Genomic DNA, 18,035 nt, shown 5'->3' on the forward strand with positions numbered 1-18,035 from the left:
GTTTATGAAAAATAGTTTCTTCCAGCTAGCATGAGAATAACTGAAGACATCTGTTTTGTTAGAGGATTTCTTTCATTAGAAAGCATCCATTACACACAAAATATACACTGAATTAAAGTAGCCCCAAATGACAAGTCCGTTTATAAGCCAATCCCTATGTCATTTGTCCCTCTTGTGACTTTTCCTCCCTCACCCTACACAAGATAAGAGCTTTAGCTCTTGAAATGGATTGAAAATCAGGAGTGGAAGAAGGCTGGAGCCAATCTCCATAGATCCAAATTCATGTTATTTGCTGGGCAGCTGTTATCATTCTTTTTTATTTTATAGAACACCTAAAAATGCAAGTCAATTCCTTCAGCTAAGCACTCAAGACAGAGGTCTGTCCCAACCTTGGAGGGGAAAAAACTGATGAGTTGATTGTAAAGAGGGAACTATACTGTTCAGGCAATTTAAAGGATCGTCTAGGGTTAATTTTTGACCATCTGTGGCTAATGTTGGCTAGTTTTTGCACAACACATAACTCCTCTATGTTGCAATACATTAAAGTGATGTGCCTAAAGACATAAAGTCTGGAAGAGGCTGAGGGTAAGGTTTAGTCTCTGCTGGGAGGGGTTTACTTCTTCCATTTTATGGGAGAGGAAGTTCCCCCAGAACTGAAAGGATAGGTGGCATTTGGGCTCGACCGACCTGGAGAAAAACCTGCTCTGCAGGTAGAAAGAACAGAAGTGAAATTGGTTGAGGCTGAGTGGAAGAATGGGAACTAAAGCTGGAAAAGTAGGTTAGAGTTAGGATATTTAAAAATAACACCTTCATTGAGTACAGTGAAAACCTGCCTCAGATAACCCTTTCAAAGCCATACAATTCACTCACTTAAAGTGCACAATTCAATGTTTTTAAGTATATTTAGAGTTGTGCAACCATCATCCCAAAGCGACACTCTTACCCGGTAGCAGTCACTGCCCATTTCCACTCTGGCCAGCCCTGGGCTGAGGACAGCCATTAATCTACTTTCTAGCTCTATAGTTTGCCTTTTCTGAACATTTCATACACATAGAATCATACAACATGTGGTCTTTTGTGACTGGCTTCTTTCACTTAGCATAATGTTTGCAAGATCCATCCATTTTGCAGCATACTTCCTTCTTTTTTATTGTCATACAAAAATAATGTTTTGTTGTGTGGATATATCACACTGATTTTTTTCCATGCATCAGTTCCTGGGACATTTGAGTTGTTTTGACTTTTTGGATACCATGCATAATGCTGCTATAAATATTCATGTGCAAGTTTTGTGTAGACATATGTCCCCTTTTTGGGGGGGATATACGAAGAAATGGAATCACTAGGTCATATGATAACTATGCTTAACCTTTTAAAGAAAGGAACTGCCAGACTGTTTTCCAAAGCAGCTAAGCCATCTTATACTGCCACTCAAAATGTGTGAGAGTTCCAATTTCTCCCCACTCTTGCTAATACTTGTTATTAATGATCACAGCCATCTTAGTGGGTGTGAAGCAGTAGCCCATTGTCATAGATTTAGGGCTAGGATTTTAGAAAAACCTGAAAAGTCACACTAATGGACCCACTGAAGGTTTTAAATCAAGGCAGATATGATCAGAGCTATGTTTCAACAAGGGTTACATACATGGCTTATCTAAGTTCCAAGTTCCTTGGGGTAAGGGGCAAGATCCATGGCTTCATGTTTTTCATTTTTATAGCACACTGAGGCCATCTGTTACAAAACGTGCAAACATGCAAGCGGTTGTCCTCTATTTTGTTTCATGCATCCAAGGAGGTTTATGATCTGCCACATAATAAATATAGGAAAAAATGGAACAAGGACCTAGTTTTAAAAATAGAAAAACTCTGCAGCCTATTTTTGTAAAAATGAAATTTTATATTCATCAAAATCATAATACGGATAAACACCTTCAAGGTCCCAGATTGCACCTAGAGTATAATATCTACTACCAAGCCCTCCCTGAGTCTCTCTGCACTCCTGATTTCTGCTCCCCAGGCAGACATTGTAAACTCTTCACCATTTCTTCTGTGTAGCTCAAAACGTAAAGGACATAAAGACTTTTCAAGACGTAGTTACTCCCTGCTTTCTACACCGGAAAAAAAGGACTTAGTACGATTTTCCCCCAAGCCTCCCATGCCCACACACTCATTTCTCCATGACTCACCATCCCCTCCTCAATGGTAATATCTTCCCCTCGCTGCTCAATCAACAGCATAGTATCTACATCATTATGGTTATGAAAATGTTCATCGCAGCTGAACCACACAAACCAGTCACATTCCTTTTCTTACTGTAAATTTTTTATTTTCTTTGGATATTAAGAACTGCCTCTGTTTTATCCTCCATTTACTAATGTACCTGTCACTCAACCATCCTTAAATATTCCAAAGAAACTAAACATCATCTCTAAATACTTGTGTGCTCTATTCTCCTTCCTTTTTGGAGGCAACTCACCTGCTCCCAGCTGGACTGGTTGCTCTCTAAGCCTGAGCAAAGCTATCGTCCTGTAAGCTTCCTACACCATCATCCCATGAATTCCTTTTGCCTCCCTCAATCACTTTTGGGTCTCCTGCTGCCTGGATTCCAAGATTTTCTTGTACTTTGCTTGCTTGCTTCCGTCTTCCTCCCTTCCTCCCTTCCTCTCTCTTTTCTTTTTCTTTCTTTCCTCCTTTCTAAGTAACTCCTTCAGTAGATTCCTGAGAAAGAATAAAATAGATTTTACAGACTATTTAAAGTCTAAATAGGACTTTACTGTAATCATTGGAAATCATTTTGCCTCAGAATTTTGAAGGCATTGCTTCCCTGGCTCCCAGAACTCTCTAGGTAAGATGTTCCCCCCCACCACTGCCCTCTCTGGTAGCCTTTAGAATTTCTCTTTATTCTTGGTTAACTAAAATTTCACAATCGGTTTGTCTTTGAGTGGGTGTCTTTTCAGCCACGACGCTGGAAACCCATGGACCTTTTTTTTTTTTTTTTTTTTTTACTTATTTATGATAGGCACACAGTGAGAGAGAGAGAGAGAGGCAGAGACACAGGCAGAGGGAGAAGCAGGCTCCATGCACCGGCAGCCCGACGTGGGATTCAATCCCGGATCTCCAGGATCGCGCCCTGGGCCAAAGGCAGGTGCCAAACCGCTGTGCCACCCAGGGATCCCCCATGGACCTTCTTAATCTACAATGTCAAGTCTTTTGGTTCTTGACATTTTCTTCTTAAAGACTTATAAAGATTTGCTTTCTCTGCCCAGATCCCTTAAGAATTTTGTTTTTCTTACTCTTTTGCTGGAAATACTACCATTTGGAATTAACCCTCTGTTTTGTTTTGGGTTTTTTTTAACCCATTTTTTAACCCATTTTCTGTATTTTTGCCTTTTGTTTGACTAAGGGAACTTTTTAATTTTGTCTCTATGTCTGTTGAATTTTTTCTCATATTTTTTCACTTTCAAGAGCTTTCTCGTTGTCTGAATATTCCTTTTGACTACTTCCTGTTCCTGTTTAATGGATATAAAACAAAAGACATTTTAAAAAATTATCTTCTGGTTTTTATATCTTTGTTTCCACAGAGTTTTTTGTTTTCATTTCTGCATTTCACTTTAGAGGTGTTCCTGAAATGCCCACTGACTGTTCATTTCTCATCCTACCTTAAAAGTAAAATACTTTATATGAAATGTTCAGAAAAGGCAAATCTAAAGATACAGAAAGTATTTTAGTGGCTGCCTGGGAGGGGGGTGAGGGGGTGTGCAAGGGTGGGTAGGAGGGGGACTGCTAATGGGCAGAGTTTCTTTTTGGCATGGTAAGATGTTCTAAAATTAGATTGTGGTGATGGTTACAAAGCTGTGTCTATACTTAAAAAACACTGACTTGTATACTTTATATGGGTGGGTTTTATGGTATGAAGTATCTCAATAAAGGTATGTTTAAAAAAAAAAAACAACAAAAAAGTGAAACACTAAACAGATGATTAGATGTTCACTATGTATGAGTAGCACAATTCAACTGGCGGGCTTCACTGTACCAGGGACTGAATAGGAAAGCTGACTTTTAGAGAAGCCCCAAATTGTCAGTATCTTTAAGTTTTTCTTTGCTGCCATTTTTTTCCCTGAAAGAAGTATTTCTATACCCTCTCTAAATAGCATAAGCCTACCTGTCAGTATTCTGGGCCAAGCAAGGGAAAAGGACTCGGAAGAAGGTGAGAAATCATCATTCAATACATAGAGTTTCATTTAATCCTTATTCTGTGAAGGGATTGTACTAAACAGGGACACCCAGGTGGCTCAGCAGTTGAGCATCTGCCATTGCCCCAGGGTCTGATCCTGGAGTCCTGGGATTGAGTCCTACATCAGGCTCCCTGCACAGAGCCTGCTTCTCCCTCTGCCTGTGTCTCTGCCTCTCTCTCTCTTTGTCTCTCGTCTCTCATGAATAAATGAACAAAATCTTTAAAAAAAAAAAGATTGTACTAAACAGGCTCAGGATCTGGGGATAGCCAGAGTAGTTGGGGATACGGTTGTATCTTCTCCATCTTCCCTTCCCCCGCTTTGTAACTTCTATTGCTTATTTTTGTAAGTTTATATTCTGTCCTCTGTAATCCTAATTTACAACCAGTTTTTTAATGCAGTGAGTCTCCTTAATGTGCAAACTGCACAATTTCTGCATTTGGGGAAGTGGTCTTCCATCGTACTTTGAATTACCTTCTGTTTTGTTATTTTATGGACACTAACTGGTCTTAAGCTCGTCTCCTTTGTTCTCTCCATTTATCATTTCTTTTCTAACTGCCTTACTCTTCCCTACCCCCTCATTTGTTTTGACTGTTTCAAACCTTTCTTCCAAGCTAGAACTTGATTTTCTAGCTTATCTGTTTCTAATTTGTGACCTGTGGTGGTGTGGTTTGGATTCATTTTATTTAATTAATTCTGTAATGTCCTTCACTTCATTTTTTTCATCATCTTATCTTTTGAGCTTTTATTCAATTTATGCTCTCAGTAACATTCTTCTATGATAAACTGTGTAGAGTTTGTTTTTGTTCCTTGGGTAGTATTTTCTTCCAGGCTGGATTCTTTCGTCTTCCACATGCCTTTTTCTTATTATTCTATAATGTGTTTTTAGGGTTGCCATGCAATTTCTTTTCATCTTGCTCACACTTCTCATGAACAGACGCCCCATACTACGTGTTTGCTCAATACAATGAATGAATTATCTTTAAAACTGTCCTCCCATCTTAACTAGCACCAATTTTTCTTGTCTTGAAGCTTCTTGAGGACTTCTACCCAGTTTTCTGTAACCTGAGGCAGAAGAAAAGAAGGGAGGTAGGGAGGCAGGATAAGGGAAATGCAATCCTTGCAATTTAATCCATCATATTCTGCTAAAATTAATAAATGGTTCGACAGATCAAAGTTTCAAAAATTTCTGACCAAAGTTTATGCATCCCATTAGAAATCAGAGGAAGCTATAGCGGTAGCAGTCTGCCCCCATGGCAGCCGCCCTCATAGCCCTCATAAACTGATAAAAGGTAGGGCAGCTCCGCTGGCTCAGTGGTTTAGTGTCGCCTTCAGCCCAGGGTGTGATCCTGGAGACCTGGGATCGAGTCCCACATCGGGCTCCCTGCACGGAGCCTGCTTCTCCCTCAGCCTGTGTCTCTGCCTCTGCCTCTATCTTTCTCTCTCTCTGTGGCTCTCATGAATAAATAAAATCTTAAAAAAAAAAAAAAAAAAACCTGATAAAAAGTAAATAGCCCTGATTGGGATTTAGGGAAACAGGCACTCTATTGGTCAGTAAATTCATATTCTTCAAATCAGAACTTTGGTTTGGCAGGCACTGTCAACTTCTTTTGATTTAGAAATTCTACCCCAGGAATCTAGTCTATAGAAACTGTTGTACAAGTATATAAAATTATATGGTACAAAGATGTTTATAATGTCATTATTTATAATCCTGAATATTTGAAAATTATCTTCAATAGGAAATGAAATAAACCATGGTACATGGAATGCTTGCCCAACGCTCATCTATCTCATCCCTGATGATCAGACTAATTACATCATAGTGATCCCATTCTCTCCCAGTGATAAGCTTAGGGTGATCAAAGGGAGAGGAGCTACTGCCATCTCACTAACAGCCAGAGGATAAGATCCAGGGCAATCAGTGAGAAGCACATCTGTATCTTGGCTATCTAGCTCTATCTCTGCTATGTCAGATAATCTGTTTCCTGATTGTTCAAACCAATGTAAATGGAAGTATTCTTACTTAAGGATGAAAATATATACTAAGGACATTATGTAAAAAGAGGTAGATTACATCCACATACAGTTAGAAATGGTCCTATTAAGTTAAAAAAAAAAGTTATAAAGCAGTGATAGTATAACCATTTTTGTTTTTAAATTGTGAATATGTGATAACGTGTGGACAAACTTAGACTAAAATCTGTCGGTAATGGTTGTTTCTTTGATAGGATTACTAGGATCTTTAACTTTCTATATTTTTCTATTATTTGAGTTTTTATAATATATACTCTTCTGTAATAAACAAGATAAAAAATAAATTATATTAACTAACTTATAGCAGCAGTGAAGTTGGTTTATTCCCCTTTACTAAGTTCCCATAATAAAGTCATTCAAATTCTATGGTTTGGGGCTAATTTTTTCATAGTTAAAGAATGTATGTATACACATAGTCAAGAAGGCTGAGAATAAAATAAATGGCTCCTTGCTCTGTGGACAAACTTAAAAAGTTAAAAAGTAACTAAAATATTACAGATCAGGATGCCCGGGTAGCCCAGTGGTTGAGCACTTGCCTTTGGCTCAGGTTGTGATCCCAGGGTCCTGGGATCAAGTCCCTGCATCAGGCTCCCCACAGGGAGCCTGCTTCTCCCTCTGCCTATGTCTCTGCCTCTCTCTGTATGTCTCTCATGAATAAATAAAATATTTTAAAAAATAAAAACATAAAAATTTAAAAAATAAAATATCACAGATCAATCTTCATGACAATGAGCTCCAAGTAACAGTCTATATTATTTGCCTCCACTGGAACTCATCATGTCAAACATTAATTGAAATAAATAGACCATGTTGAATGCCTACTATGTGCCAGACACTGTATCAGGTGCCTGGGGTAGCTAAGGGTGAGCACTGTGGCTTAGACAGGCTGTCATCAAAACAGTGCTTCTTTAGATGGAACTGATCTTTTTAGCTATTTAGCTCTTCATACAGAATGGACCCCACACAACAACAACTGGTGGCTAAAGATATTTTACAGAATTTCCCTCCCCTACGGAATTAATATTAAAACTAGTGCCTCTTTGCCACTAAATTTTTATGCCCTTATCAAGGCTAATTATCTATTTTTTGCAATGTATTAATTTTTGGTCATTCATTATCTTTTTATTCTTAAATGTCTACAGTGTTTTTTTTTTCCAATATAAAATTGATTTCCAAAGATGACCAAAAATGCCTGCTGTCTTTTTCTACACAAACAGTTCTTACTTACTTGGCAAGATAACCACAAGTTCAGGAACCTCTCTCCAGAAATTCAAGTTTTTCAGTTCACCAAAAGTGGTCAAATTCTGACTTAAAACATGCAACAAACATTATAAAATAACAGTAAGGCAACAAACTGATTTCTACTAGTACACATTGATTATATTTAGTAATAAATACAAATAGAAGTTGACAGAAGTAAAGAAACCAAAATATTTTTCTACCTTCAAATTTCTTTAAAATAGAATTCCTTTGTATTTTTTTTCATCTAGAATAACTTCACACATACCTTAAGAAAAAGTATTGTTAAAACAGTATCATTTATGTCATTTATGTAAGTATTAAATCTCAATGGTATCAGAAATGGTCCTTTACTCTTGGGATATAATTCTTACACGGTTCTCATGATCAAAGCTTATGTTTCTCAGTCTTTATCTGGTTATCATCTACTCAATATTAAACATGCAAATAGTACTTATTTTGCATAAAGTAGTCTAAAACATTTATACTGATTCCATACTGAGAGCGATGCCAGCCCAATTCAAAGCTGGCCTGTTGATTCTGAACATTTTAGTCATATTTCAATCATACTAAAACAAAACAAAAAACTCTTCCATGTTTTATATGCTAAGAACAGGGTAAATGATAAAAATATTTAAAGCTCTAAAATCTCCAGCCAATAAAGTATTTTATGCACTTTTAATGAATTAGAACTACAGCACAAGAATTTCAAATCAGAACTTTAATTTCTGTTGTAAGTAATTATTGGGTAGAAAGAAAAATGTATTATTCTTGTTAGTAATAACCTCCCTAAATAATAATGGAATTCTCTGAAACCAAAGTTGTGACTCAATGTAAATAATGCTAACTGTATATTGAGACAATTCTGAAATAATATACAAGTTGTTTTTGTGGGTATTTCATATTATCAATGCAGAACCTCCAGATCTTTGCATTTTTAAAATATTTTTGCCTAACACTGAACATTTAAGAAGGCCAACTCTAACATTAAACAAATTAATCTATTGAATTAACTGTTCCCTAACTCTTTCAAAAGTTGACGTGCTTTTTATGCTAAATTCTTAAAGTGTGATAAAAATACTAGGGCAGAAAGGGAACTATCGCTAAGGGATGGTAGAGACACGAAGACTTAAGTTGCCCTCCTATGACAAAGCTCAAATTAATGTTACATTAAACCAAATGAAAAAACTTCCTCATTTCTCCATGGTTGTCCATGCCCTGTACTTCTAGGTCTGCTACCTAAACCAACATGGGTACTAAGACAAATGGCAGACAGGATTGGAAGTATGAAATATAAAATGCTCACTGCCGTTTGTTAATCTATTCAACAAGCATCTCTTAAGCATTTGCTATTTGATTTCACTTAACTCCCTCAGTTCTCATAATAACACTGCAAAGTGCATATCAGTATTATCTTAACAGTATTACCTATGAGGATCTCTGAAGTTAAATAGCTTGTCTAAGATCATTTGGTCACTAAGTAGTGGAGAGAGGGCAGGAACCCATTTTCGGATCCTTGGTTAGTGTGGTCTTCCAAAACCTTCTGTACCATCAAATGATCTGCATTCAAGCCCCAATTCTACTGCTTACTGGCTGGCTACTTGAGGGCTTGGGCAAATCACTTAACCTGTCAGCTTTCTAGTATCTTCACCTAGAAAATGATGAAAATTGGGGATCCAATTTAGTGCCTGCCTTCGGCCCAGGGCATGATCCTGGAGTCCCAGGATCGAGTCCCACGTTAGGCTCCCTGAATCGAGCCTGCTTCTCCCTCTGCCTGAATCTCTGCCTGTGTGTGTGTGTGTGTGTGTGTGTGTGTGTGTGTGTGTGTGTGTGTGTGTCTCATGAATAAATAAATAAAATCTTTAAAAAAAAGAAAGAAAACAATGAAAATAGGAGTATATCACTAGACTGCTGTAAGAATTAAATGCTATAAGACACTTGAAAGTGCTGTAAAAGTTGTTACTTTTGCATATTACTATTTCATGTCCTGCCCTCTGGAATGTTGACTGTTTCGTATTACAAATTGATTATTTTTAGTTACAGAACTCCAGCAACTGAGCTATTATCTTGTAAGCTAGAAATTTTCGAAGGATATTTTTGCAGCCTACCAAAGTTTAGGTGGCATCAGAGAAATCTAACAACTTCTTGATACAGGCCTAACTTTCTATATTCCCCAAATAAGTTAAATATTGGCAAAACCTAACCCATTATAATTTTTATTTTGACTAAGTAGTATATATACTAATAGGACTTAAATTTCAAAAGACACCCAAGGGTAGTTGGTGGAAAGTCTTCTAAGCTGGCCTGCTAGCATCTCAGACCCCCTCCCCAGAGACAACCAATATTTTTTATCAGTTTCTCATGTATTCTTCCAAAGGTATACAGGTATATATATTCTCTTCTGCCCAATTTTTACATAAATGGTAGCATTCTACACACATTTCTTCACTTTCCTTTTTTCCACTTAACAGCATATAAGTAATTAAAGAATTGGTTAGGTGGTTGTTTTTTATAGCCTCATTAAATTTAACTTAATCCTCCCCTTGTTAAAGGACATTTAAGCTGTTTTCAAAGCTACAATGAATAATCTTACACATTCAATATTTTGTAGGTATTAAAATATATCTAGTGCATAAAATCCTGGAAGTGGGACTGCTAGGTCAAAGATGTGTATTTTTAATTATTATAGATATTACCAAACTGCCCTTCACAGAGCTTGAACCAATTTATATTCCCATTGGCACTTAACTCCTCAAACCTTTAACACTATGTATTATGAAACACAGATTTTGTCAGTCTGCTAGCTGGAAAATGGTATTCCCCTTCCTATTAATTTTAGTTTTACTTTGTTATAGATCTTTCTGAGAAGGGATACAGTGCAGATAGGTACAAAAACAAGGTGACAACAAATTAACTCTGCAAATCTCAAAATATTCAAGTCAAATTTTATAATAAATTTTTAAAGAGCTCTTTTTAACCCAGCAGAAAATAATAGGCATTACTGCAAGGTATATTGTTCAGGCTAAATGCAAAAATAGGGTTAAAGCAGAATCAGAAAACATATACATATTCAATTTGTGGTAAGTTACTAAAAGAAATTAAGGATAGTTTCTCTGTTTCCCTTGAGTTTTTAAGTTTGTTTTTTTTTCAATTTAAAAATATTAGGGATTTTTATATATAGTCAACACTGCTATAATGCTTGTTTTTGAATATGCAAATTTGTTACAATTTGACTGAAATATTAGGGAACAACAGGAGCAACTTCCTCTGTGAGAAACACTATGTGAACAAATAAAAACTGCACCCAATAGCATCAAGCAGTGTATGCATCTACAAAGCATGCACATCCTTCAAACATCTACCAGATAATGACAACAGGGTGGTACTGACATAAGGATAGGCATATAGGTCAATGGAAAAACACTAAAGATCATGTGTTTATGATCAAGTGATTTTTGACAAGGGTGCCAAAATTACTCAAAGGTGATTTTTTCAACAAATGGTGCTGGGACATCAGGTGAGCCACATGCAAAGAATGAAGGTAGATCCTTCCTTCACACCATATATGAAACCTAATACAAAATAGACCAAAGACCCAAGTGTAAAACCTAAAACTGTAAAACTCTTAAAAGAAAACATAAGAGTAAATCTTTATGACTTTGGATTTGGCAATGGTTTCTTAGATAGGATCCTAATACATGCATAAGCAACAAAAGACAAAAACTGATGAATTAGATTTCATCAAAATTAAAATCTTTTGTCCTTCAAAGGACACACTGAAGAAAGTGAAAAGACAACCCACAGAAAGAAAAAAAATGTGCAAATCATGTATATGATATGATTTATATCTATAATAAGTAAAGAACTCTTACAACTTAATAGTAAAAAAGACAAACCCAATTAAAAAATGACCAAAGGATCTGAATAAATATTTCTCCAAGGAAAATACACAATTACCAACAGGCACATGAAAAGATGCTTGACACCATTAGTCCGTAGGGAAACACAAATTAAAAACACAAGGAGATAACAAACCACACCCATTAGGATGGTGATAATCAAAAAGCCAGATAATAATGACTGTTGGCAAGAACACAGGATGACTGGAACCCTCATACATTGCTGTGGGAATGTAAAATGGTGCGGCAACCTTGAAAAACAGTCTGGTAAGTTCCTCAAACAATTAAACAAGTAACAATAAGATCCAGCAATTCCACTCCTAGGCATATACTCAAAAAATAAATAAATAAAAGCATTATGTCCATACAAAAACCTATATACAAATGTTTACAGCTGCTTAGTCATAACAGCAAGAAGTAGAAACAACCCAGATGTCCATCACTTGATGAACGGATAAAAAAATGTGGTACAGAGTCACCCAATGGAATGTTACTCAGCCATAAAAAGGAATGAACTACTGCATAGATGAACCTTGAAAATATTATGGTTAAGTGAAAGAAGCCAATCACAAAAGATCACATATACATGATAACATTTTTATGAAATGTTCAGAACAGGCAATCTATAGAAACAGTAAAGAGATTAGTGGTTGCTTAGGACTAGGGGAGAAGGGATAAGGAAGTGATAGCTAAAGAATATGGGGTTTCTTTTTTGAGATGATGAAAATGTTCCAAACTTGACTGTGATGGTGGCGGACAATTTTTGTGAGTATACTTGAAACCACTGAATTGTACCCTTTAAATAAGCCAAGTGTATGGTATTTGAATTATATCTCAATACTACTTAAAAAAGTCCATCTCCCTGGGTTGCTGGAAGGGAGGTAGGCCAGGGGGATGGGCTAAATGGGTGATGGGCATTAAAGAGGGCACTCGTGATTGAGCACTAGGTGCTGTATGTAAGTGATGAATCACTAAATTCTACTCCTGAAACTAGTATTACACTGTATGACTTCAAATAAAAACTTGAAACATAAAAAAACAAAAACAAAAGAAAACAAACCAAGCCCCAACTCTCAGCTCCCTTAGCTTCCTTCACGTGTATGAGTCACGCCTTCCACATCTGGTCCTTAATATCAGATCTCCAACAACCCTCTGTTACCACTTCATAATAAGTTATGAGCGGCAAACTCTTCCCACACTACTTCCAAAAACAGATTTCAGGTTTTTTTCCAAGGAAAAGGACCATATTCATTATGTTTTTCAATTTCTTACCTATTTAACATGTATAAAACTGTACTACCATTTTAATTAAGTTCCCATCTTTTTTATGTTACGGTCAAGGTTTTTGAGTGTTATCCTATCTTTCCTAGAGGCTCTGTATTTTTTATTGACTAATTTTGCATAGAGCAGGGATTTCTAGAAATGCATATACCATACTATGGCAGAATTGCAGAATCAGATTATATATATATATATATATATATATATATATATACCATTATCAGAAACACAGTTTAAAGCTTGATAAATCACCAAGCCAAACCTATAACGTTTCAACTGGTTTTCACTGCTTAAAAATCTCAAACTAAAATGCTAAAAGAAATGAATGCCATTAGGGATACTATGGTAACAATGTAGGAAAAAGTTTTCAGTGATTACACTTTTGCTTTCTAGAGACATTTATCAACACTGTAAGATGGTTCTGAAGGGAAACGATATTCATTTCGAAAGGAAAGAGTCAGTAATTTATAGAGCCTAGCTACTAGCCAGCATGCATCCTCTGTACTACTTGGGCTGTTCCCTTCCAAATCACAACAAAATGCCACTTTCATTTCAGTTTCTTTGGCTTCGTTCATAGGGATGTCTTTCCCTTTCCCCTTCATCTCACCAAGTCTCACATTCCTGATCCAAATCCTTTATAGATCATTGCCCACTCCAGCTCATTCGTTAGCGGTTTCCTGCCCCTCTAAGTTCCAACAACACTTACTATCTGATTTACACAATTTTAATCTCATAGTTTGTCCATTTTATTTTTATCCCTTTGAACATATAACTTCTCAGGGAGAGAATCATGGCTAACACTTCAGAATGCACACAAAGCTTGCACAGCATGGAGCCGAGTAAGAGCTCTAGACGTTTTTTGCTACTGGGTGATAAAAAGGACAAAATCACCAGCATCAAATAACCTCCAGCTTTCTTAGATACAATTTAACCATTTTTTTTCTGATATGAACCATTTCAATGCCTTTCAAGAAGCTAAAATTTTAACTTAGCTGTGCTGAATTTATTTATGGCTGCTAAGGAAATAAAATCCTGTAAAACTTGCACTCAGATGTTTTACCACAAAAGAGGCTAAACAAGAAATTATAGTTGTCACCAAGCATTTTTAGATTGTAGACTTCAATTCTACCTTATAAGATGTATGGAAGCAATTTTATCTGCAAAAATTTTATCACAGTAACAAATCATCCCTGAAAAGTGGTTTTCAAGGCCTTTTTTGAAAGCAGAAACCTTTTTTTTTTTTTTCCAAACAAAAGGCTAAATGGAATCCTACCATACAGAAGAATACCAGAGCTGATCTTGCTAAAGTAGAAGGAGAAGTCTCTAGTTCTACCTGCTTGAGTCCCCCTCAAATGCATACAACCCATTCCCTACCCCCAGTCCCCAACTGCAGTGGGTCCCTAAGGCATCCCTTAGAACCACAGAGTCTTGAAAATTACTCTCAGAATAATCAGAAAGCTGCCATGGGTAGGAAAACACTACATTAATTTTCTAAAATTTCAAACATCACTAAAATATAAAATTAAAACTTACCCATTTCTACTGAATACTCTTAGCCATGCTTTGATGTTTGGTCCTAACAAACACAAACACGGTACAGTAGTAAAAGTAGACAAAATAACTGCAAATAAAAATGTTTCCAACACCAACCTAGGGGGAAAAAATTAGCAATTTTTAAAAAAGCATTAAAGGCATGTACACACATAATCTTGGTTAAATAGATTTAACATAAAAACATTTTCATATACTTTACTTTGAAAGGTAACATGCATCCTACTAAAATGATAACTACAAAAAAATTTTACTACCAAAAATATAAGCTATAAAAAACAATCTAGCAAATATCTGGCTTTAATGACAGAGTTCAGAAGTGTTAAATACCCTCTGATCCATATGAGACTCTCCACTGCAAGAAACTCCATTTTTAGATAATTAACTTTCTTTCTGAATAGTCTCTGGAAATTTCTCTGCAACCACTGTTTTAACTCTAGCTTATACTGGAGACACTTGGAAAGCTAGAGAAACTAAAGATTGAGGGGCTGCACCCCTAGAGTTTCTGAGGCCTGAGAATTCACTTTTGATAAAATGCTGATGCTGCTAGTTTTAGAACCATTGTGCAAGATATTCATTCCATTCTAAAATGGATTAAATAAAACCATTACAAAGGTCTTGTCCTCCCCTCTCTAGAAAAGAACTACCTGTTAATTTAGTATGTGTACGTATATAATTGTGTAAATATGTATAAAACTACATACATAGCTATATGTGTCACATCACTTGTTTCACTGTGATCTTAATCACTGCTAAATGAAGTTTCTCAATTTATGATGAACACTGTATTAAAAATATTCATGAATTAAAAAAAATATTCATGAATTTAGGTTTTTTTTTAAAAAAAAAAACCAGTCAGCTTTGAAAAAGTGTTGAGTTAAATTTAAATTTTGCCTTTAAACTATCAACATTAGGTTATAAATAATTAAAAACAGGAATCTATTGACTTTTTTTAACAGGTTTTATTTATTTATTCATGAGAGACACAGAGAGAGAGAGAGAGAGAGAGAGAGGCAGAGGGAGAAGCAGGCTCCCTGTGGTGTGAGCCCCATGCAGGACTCAATTCCAGGAACCCAGGATAACCACTGAGCCACTCAGGAGTCCCTCTATTGACTTTTGTTAAGACAAAATATTTTCAAGCACTTAGTTACTATTTGTAACTAATTTATACATATTATTATAAGTAAGTTCCCTTAGAGATTCTAGGGGCCACACATTTATTGGTATAGTTTCTCATCTACCTACCCGCCCCCCCTTCCACATGCAATGGGGTAATAGAAGGCTAGGTAATAGGAGTAGTTAATGAATTGAGTTATTCTTATTATTAACTAATAATAATTAAGAATTCAGTTACTCTTAATATTGCTATGAAGTAATGTTAAAAGTGTATCATTACTAAGAAAGGGCAATGATGTCAGTATCCTTCGTGATCCAGTAATTAAACACACCATGGTTCTTCTTTCACCCCCAACAAAATCAGTGCTTTGTTTAATAAACAAGTGTTTTAAAATATAATCGCCTTAAGGTAAAAATTTCAGACTTACTCTATGAGTGGTGCTCCATATAGAACAAAAATTACATGAAAGAAGAAACATGACATAAGAAAGTAGATACAGCATTTCAAAAATCTGGTTACCTAAAAAAGAAATGAGAACGATCTGAAGACTCAAGACAATGCCTAGAGGACAGCAAATGCTTCCACTTTATCTACAAATACAACTTATTCCCATGCGTGAAACAGTTGAACATTCTTTACTTCAGGCAGCCTGACCTCAGATCCCATTTCCTGTGCAGTCAGGTATGCAGTCCTCCAGACAGCTCCATAAAACAACCTACAAGTCACAAACCATCCCCCATATTCCACCCACCCAATCAGCACTAGAATCAAAAACCATTTCTGTTTCTACGGTATGTATTGAGTATGTTACTACTCAGTATTTAGAAAATATTTTACCAACAACAGAATGCTATGATACAAAAAACACACAGTTCTTATTATGTGACACAGGACATTTTTGCAACAAATAAATGCTATACTTTTTTTTTTCATTAAAAACAAAATCCCTAAGAAAACTGTACCCAAAAAAGCACTATACTAAATAATTCCCCAAATTATATTCATGTGATTATATGATGCACATGAAAAAAAGACCTGAATGTCTGCAAGTCAGTGCAGGACCTACTTGATTTGGAGCTTAAGAAGATCTAATTATAAAACACAGAGTGAGCTTTTTAATCATAGGGCAGTAAATGTGTTTTAAATTACCTAAGAGAGCTTACACATAGTATTACATAATGTTAAGTGAGGACTCTATTAATTTAAAGTAATAGCCAAGTGTTCTACAATAGTGAATATTTCAAAAAACAGATTTGATATCTGAAAACTTTAACACCGTTTAGTCAAGGAAGGCCATGTTCAAAACAAAGCTACCACAGAGGCTTATCTTGTAATTTTTTAAAAACCCATTAAGTTTCTTTCAGAAATGGAAAAAAATAAATGAAGATAAACTGAAATGTCTTATAAAGTAAACTTTATAAAGATATGATTGTTACATCATGTATTTATCTTCAATGGTGACCTAAGACATGACTATCTAGGTTCATAATGCTCTAATATCCACCAAAGACCTAATTCCACAACTGATGCATGACAAGGATCTATCCAAACATTGTGGGCAACCTTCCAGCAATGACAGGCTACTGATTTGAGAAAAAAAAAAAAAAAAATCAGGTTCTCTTTACTCACTGTAAATAACTACATGAGTACTTGACTTATACTCTATTCTTTTATTCAAAGAAACACCACCTCTATCTAAAAATCAATTACCAAGAAATAAGCCTTACCTTGTATGATATTGAACTTCTTTTAGAGGATGCATTTGGTTTCACTATTAAATATAACACTAGATTGACGGCAGTTACAAAAACAGAACAGATGCACAACCATGTCAAGTGTGTTTCCAATATTGAGAAATTCTCCAAGAAGAACGATGGAATGCAGATGCTTAGGATAATTGAAAATATGCACAAAAGATGGGTATACAGTAGTCTCTTGATATCAGTATCTTTCATGGTGTTTTCTTAAGGCGCTATCTAATGAAAAACAAATTAAGAGCATATCCAATAATGATTTTTTTCCATTGTCTAAATGCTCCAACGCCTAAAAGTAAGCATGAACAAATCAATTTTCTATGCGCAATAATTACGAGTTTCAGAATATGGGAAGATGCATACATATAAATATACATATAGACTAGTTTGGCTCAAAAAGGTCTTAGAACCTAAAAAGGCCAAACTTAGTAATTTCTTAAATATTTGTAACCAGTTTCTGTAAAAGGGTCATGTACTAAGACCAATTAAGGGGTTCGTTTCCTTTTCTTTTTCTTTCTCTTTTTTGTCGAAATCACAACGGTGAAAACAAACACGCAGAGATTAATGATTTGCTCTGGTTGGAAATATAAGCTATGCGTTCTCCGATCCATGGATACACTCTGACTAAACTGCTTTTTTTTCTTCTTTGTAACCACTAGGGACCCTTGTCTAACATCACAGTAGTTCACCTCTTCTGGCAAATGACAAGCAATACCAAGTGCACACTTCAGGACTCAAATGGTGGCCAGTGTAATCAGGAAAGGCCAAAGAACATTATGCTAAACTAAGGGATCCCAATGCTCCAGAAATACCGAAATGACAATGTCCGTTACAGGTGCTAGGTTCCAATCAAAAGTAGGGCATAAGTAGAAGAAAAATCTTTCTTTCTCTCTATAAAATACACATCGTGGTATGTATAACATAT

General features: G+C 35.8%; 1 protein-coding gene across 4 annotated transcripts in view; it reads right to left on the reverse strand.

The window, feature by feature from the left end:
• Positions 1-18,035, reverse strand: part of PIGF (phosphatidylinositol glycan anchor biosynthesis class F) — a 35,769-nt gene that overhangs the window by 16,547 nt on the left and 1,187 nt on the right. For 2 of the 4 annotated variants that reach the window (XM_038551207.1, XM_038551208.1), the window contains exons 2-4: positions 17,084-17,332; positions 15,784-15,875; positions 14,222-14,338 (exon numbers count right to left, since the gene is read on the reverse strand). In XM_038551207.1, the coding sequence (XP_038407135.1) occupies positions 14,222-14,338; positions 15,784-15,875; positions 17,084-17,311 (437 nt within the window). In that variant the 5' untranslated portion in view covers positions 17,312-17,332. Of the gene's footprint in view, positions 1-4,418; positions 5,298-7,497; positions 7,578-14,221; positions 14,339-15,783; positions 15,876-17,083; positions 17,333-18,035 lie in introns of those variants that run through there. The other 2 variants (XM_038551209.1, XM_038551210.1) reach the window with 2 other exon arrangements.

This window comes from Canis lupus, chromosome 10 (genome assembly GCF_011100685.1).
Source record: "Canis lupus familiaris isolate Mischka breed German Shepherd chromosome 10, alternate assembly UU_Cfam_GSD_1.0, whole genome shotgun sequence".
Taxonomy (NCBI): Eukaryota; Metazoa; Chordata; class Mammalia; order Carnivora; family Canidae; genus Canis; species Canis lupus.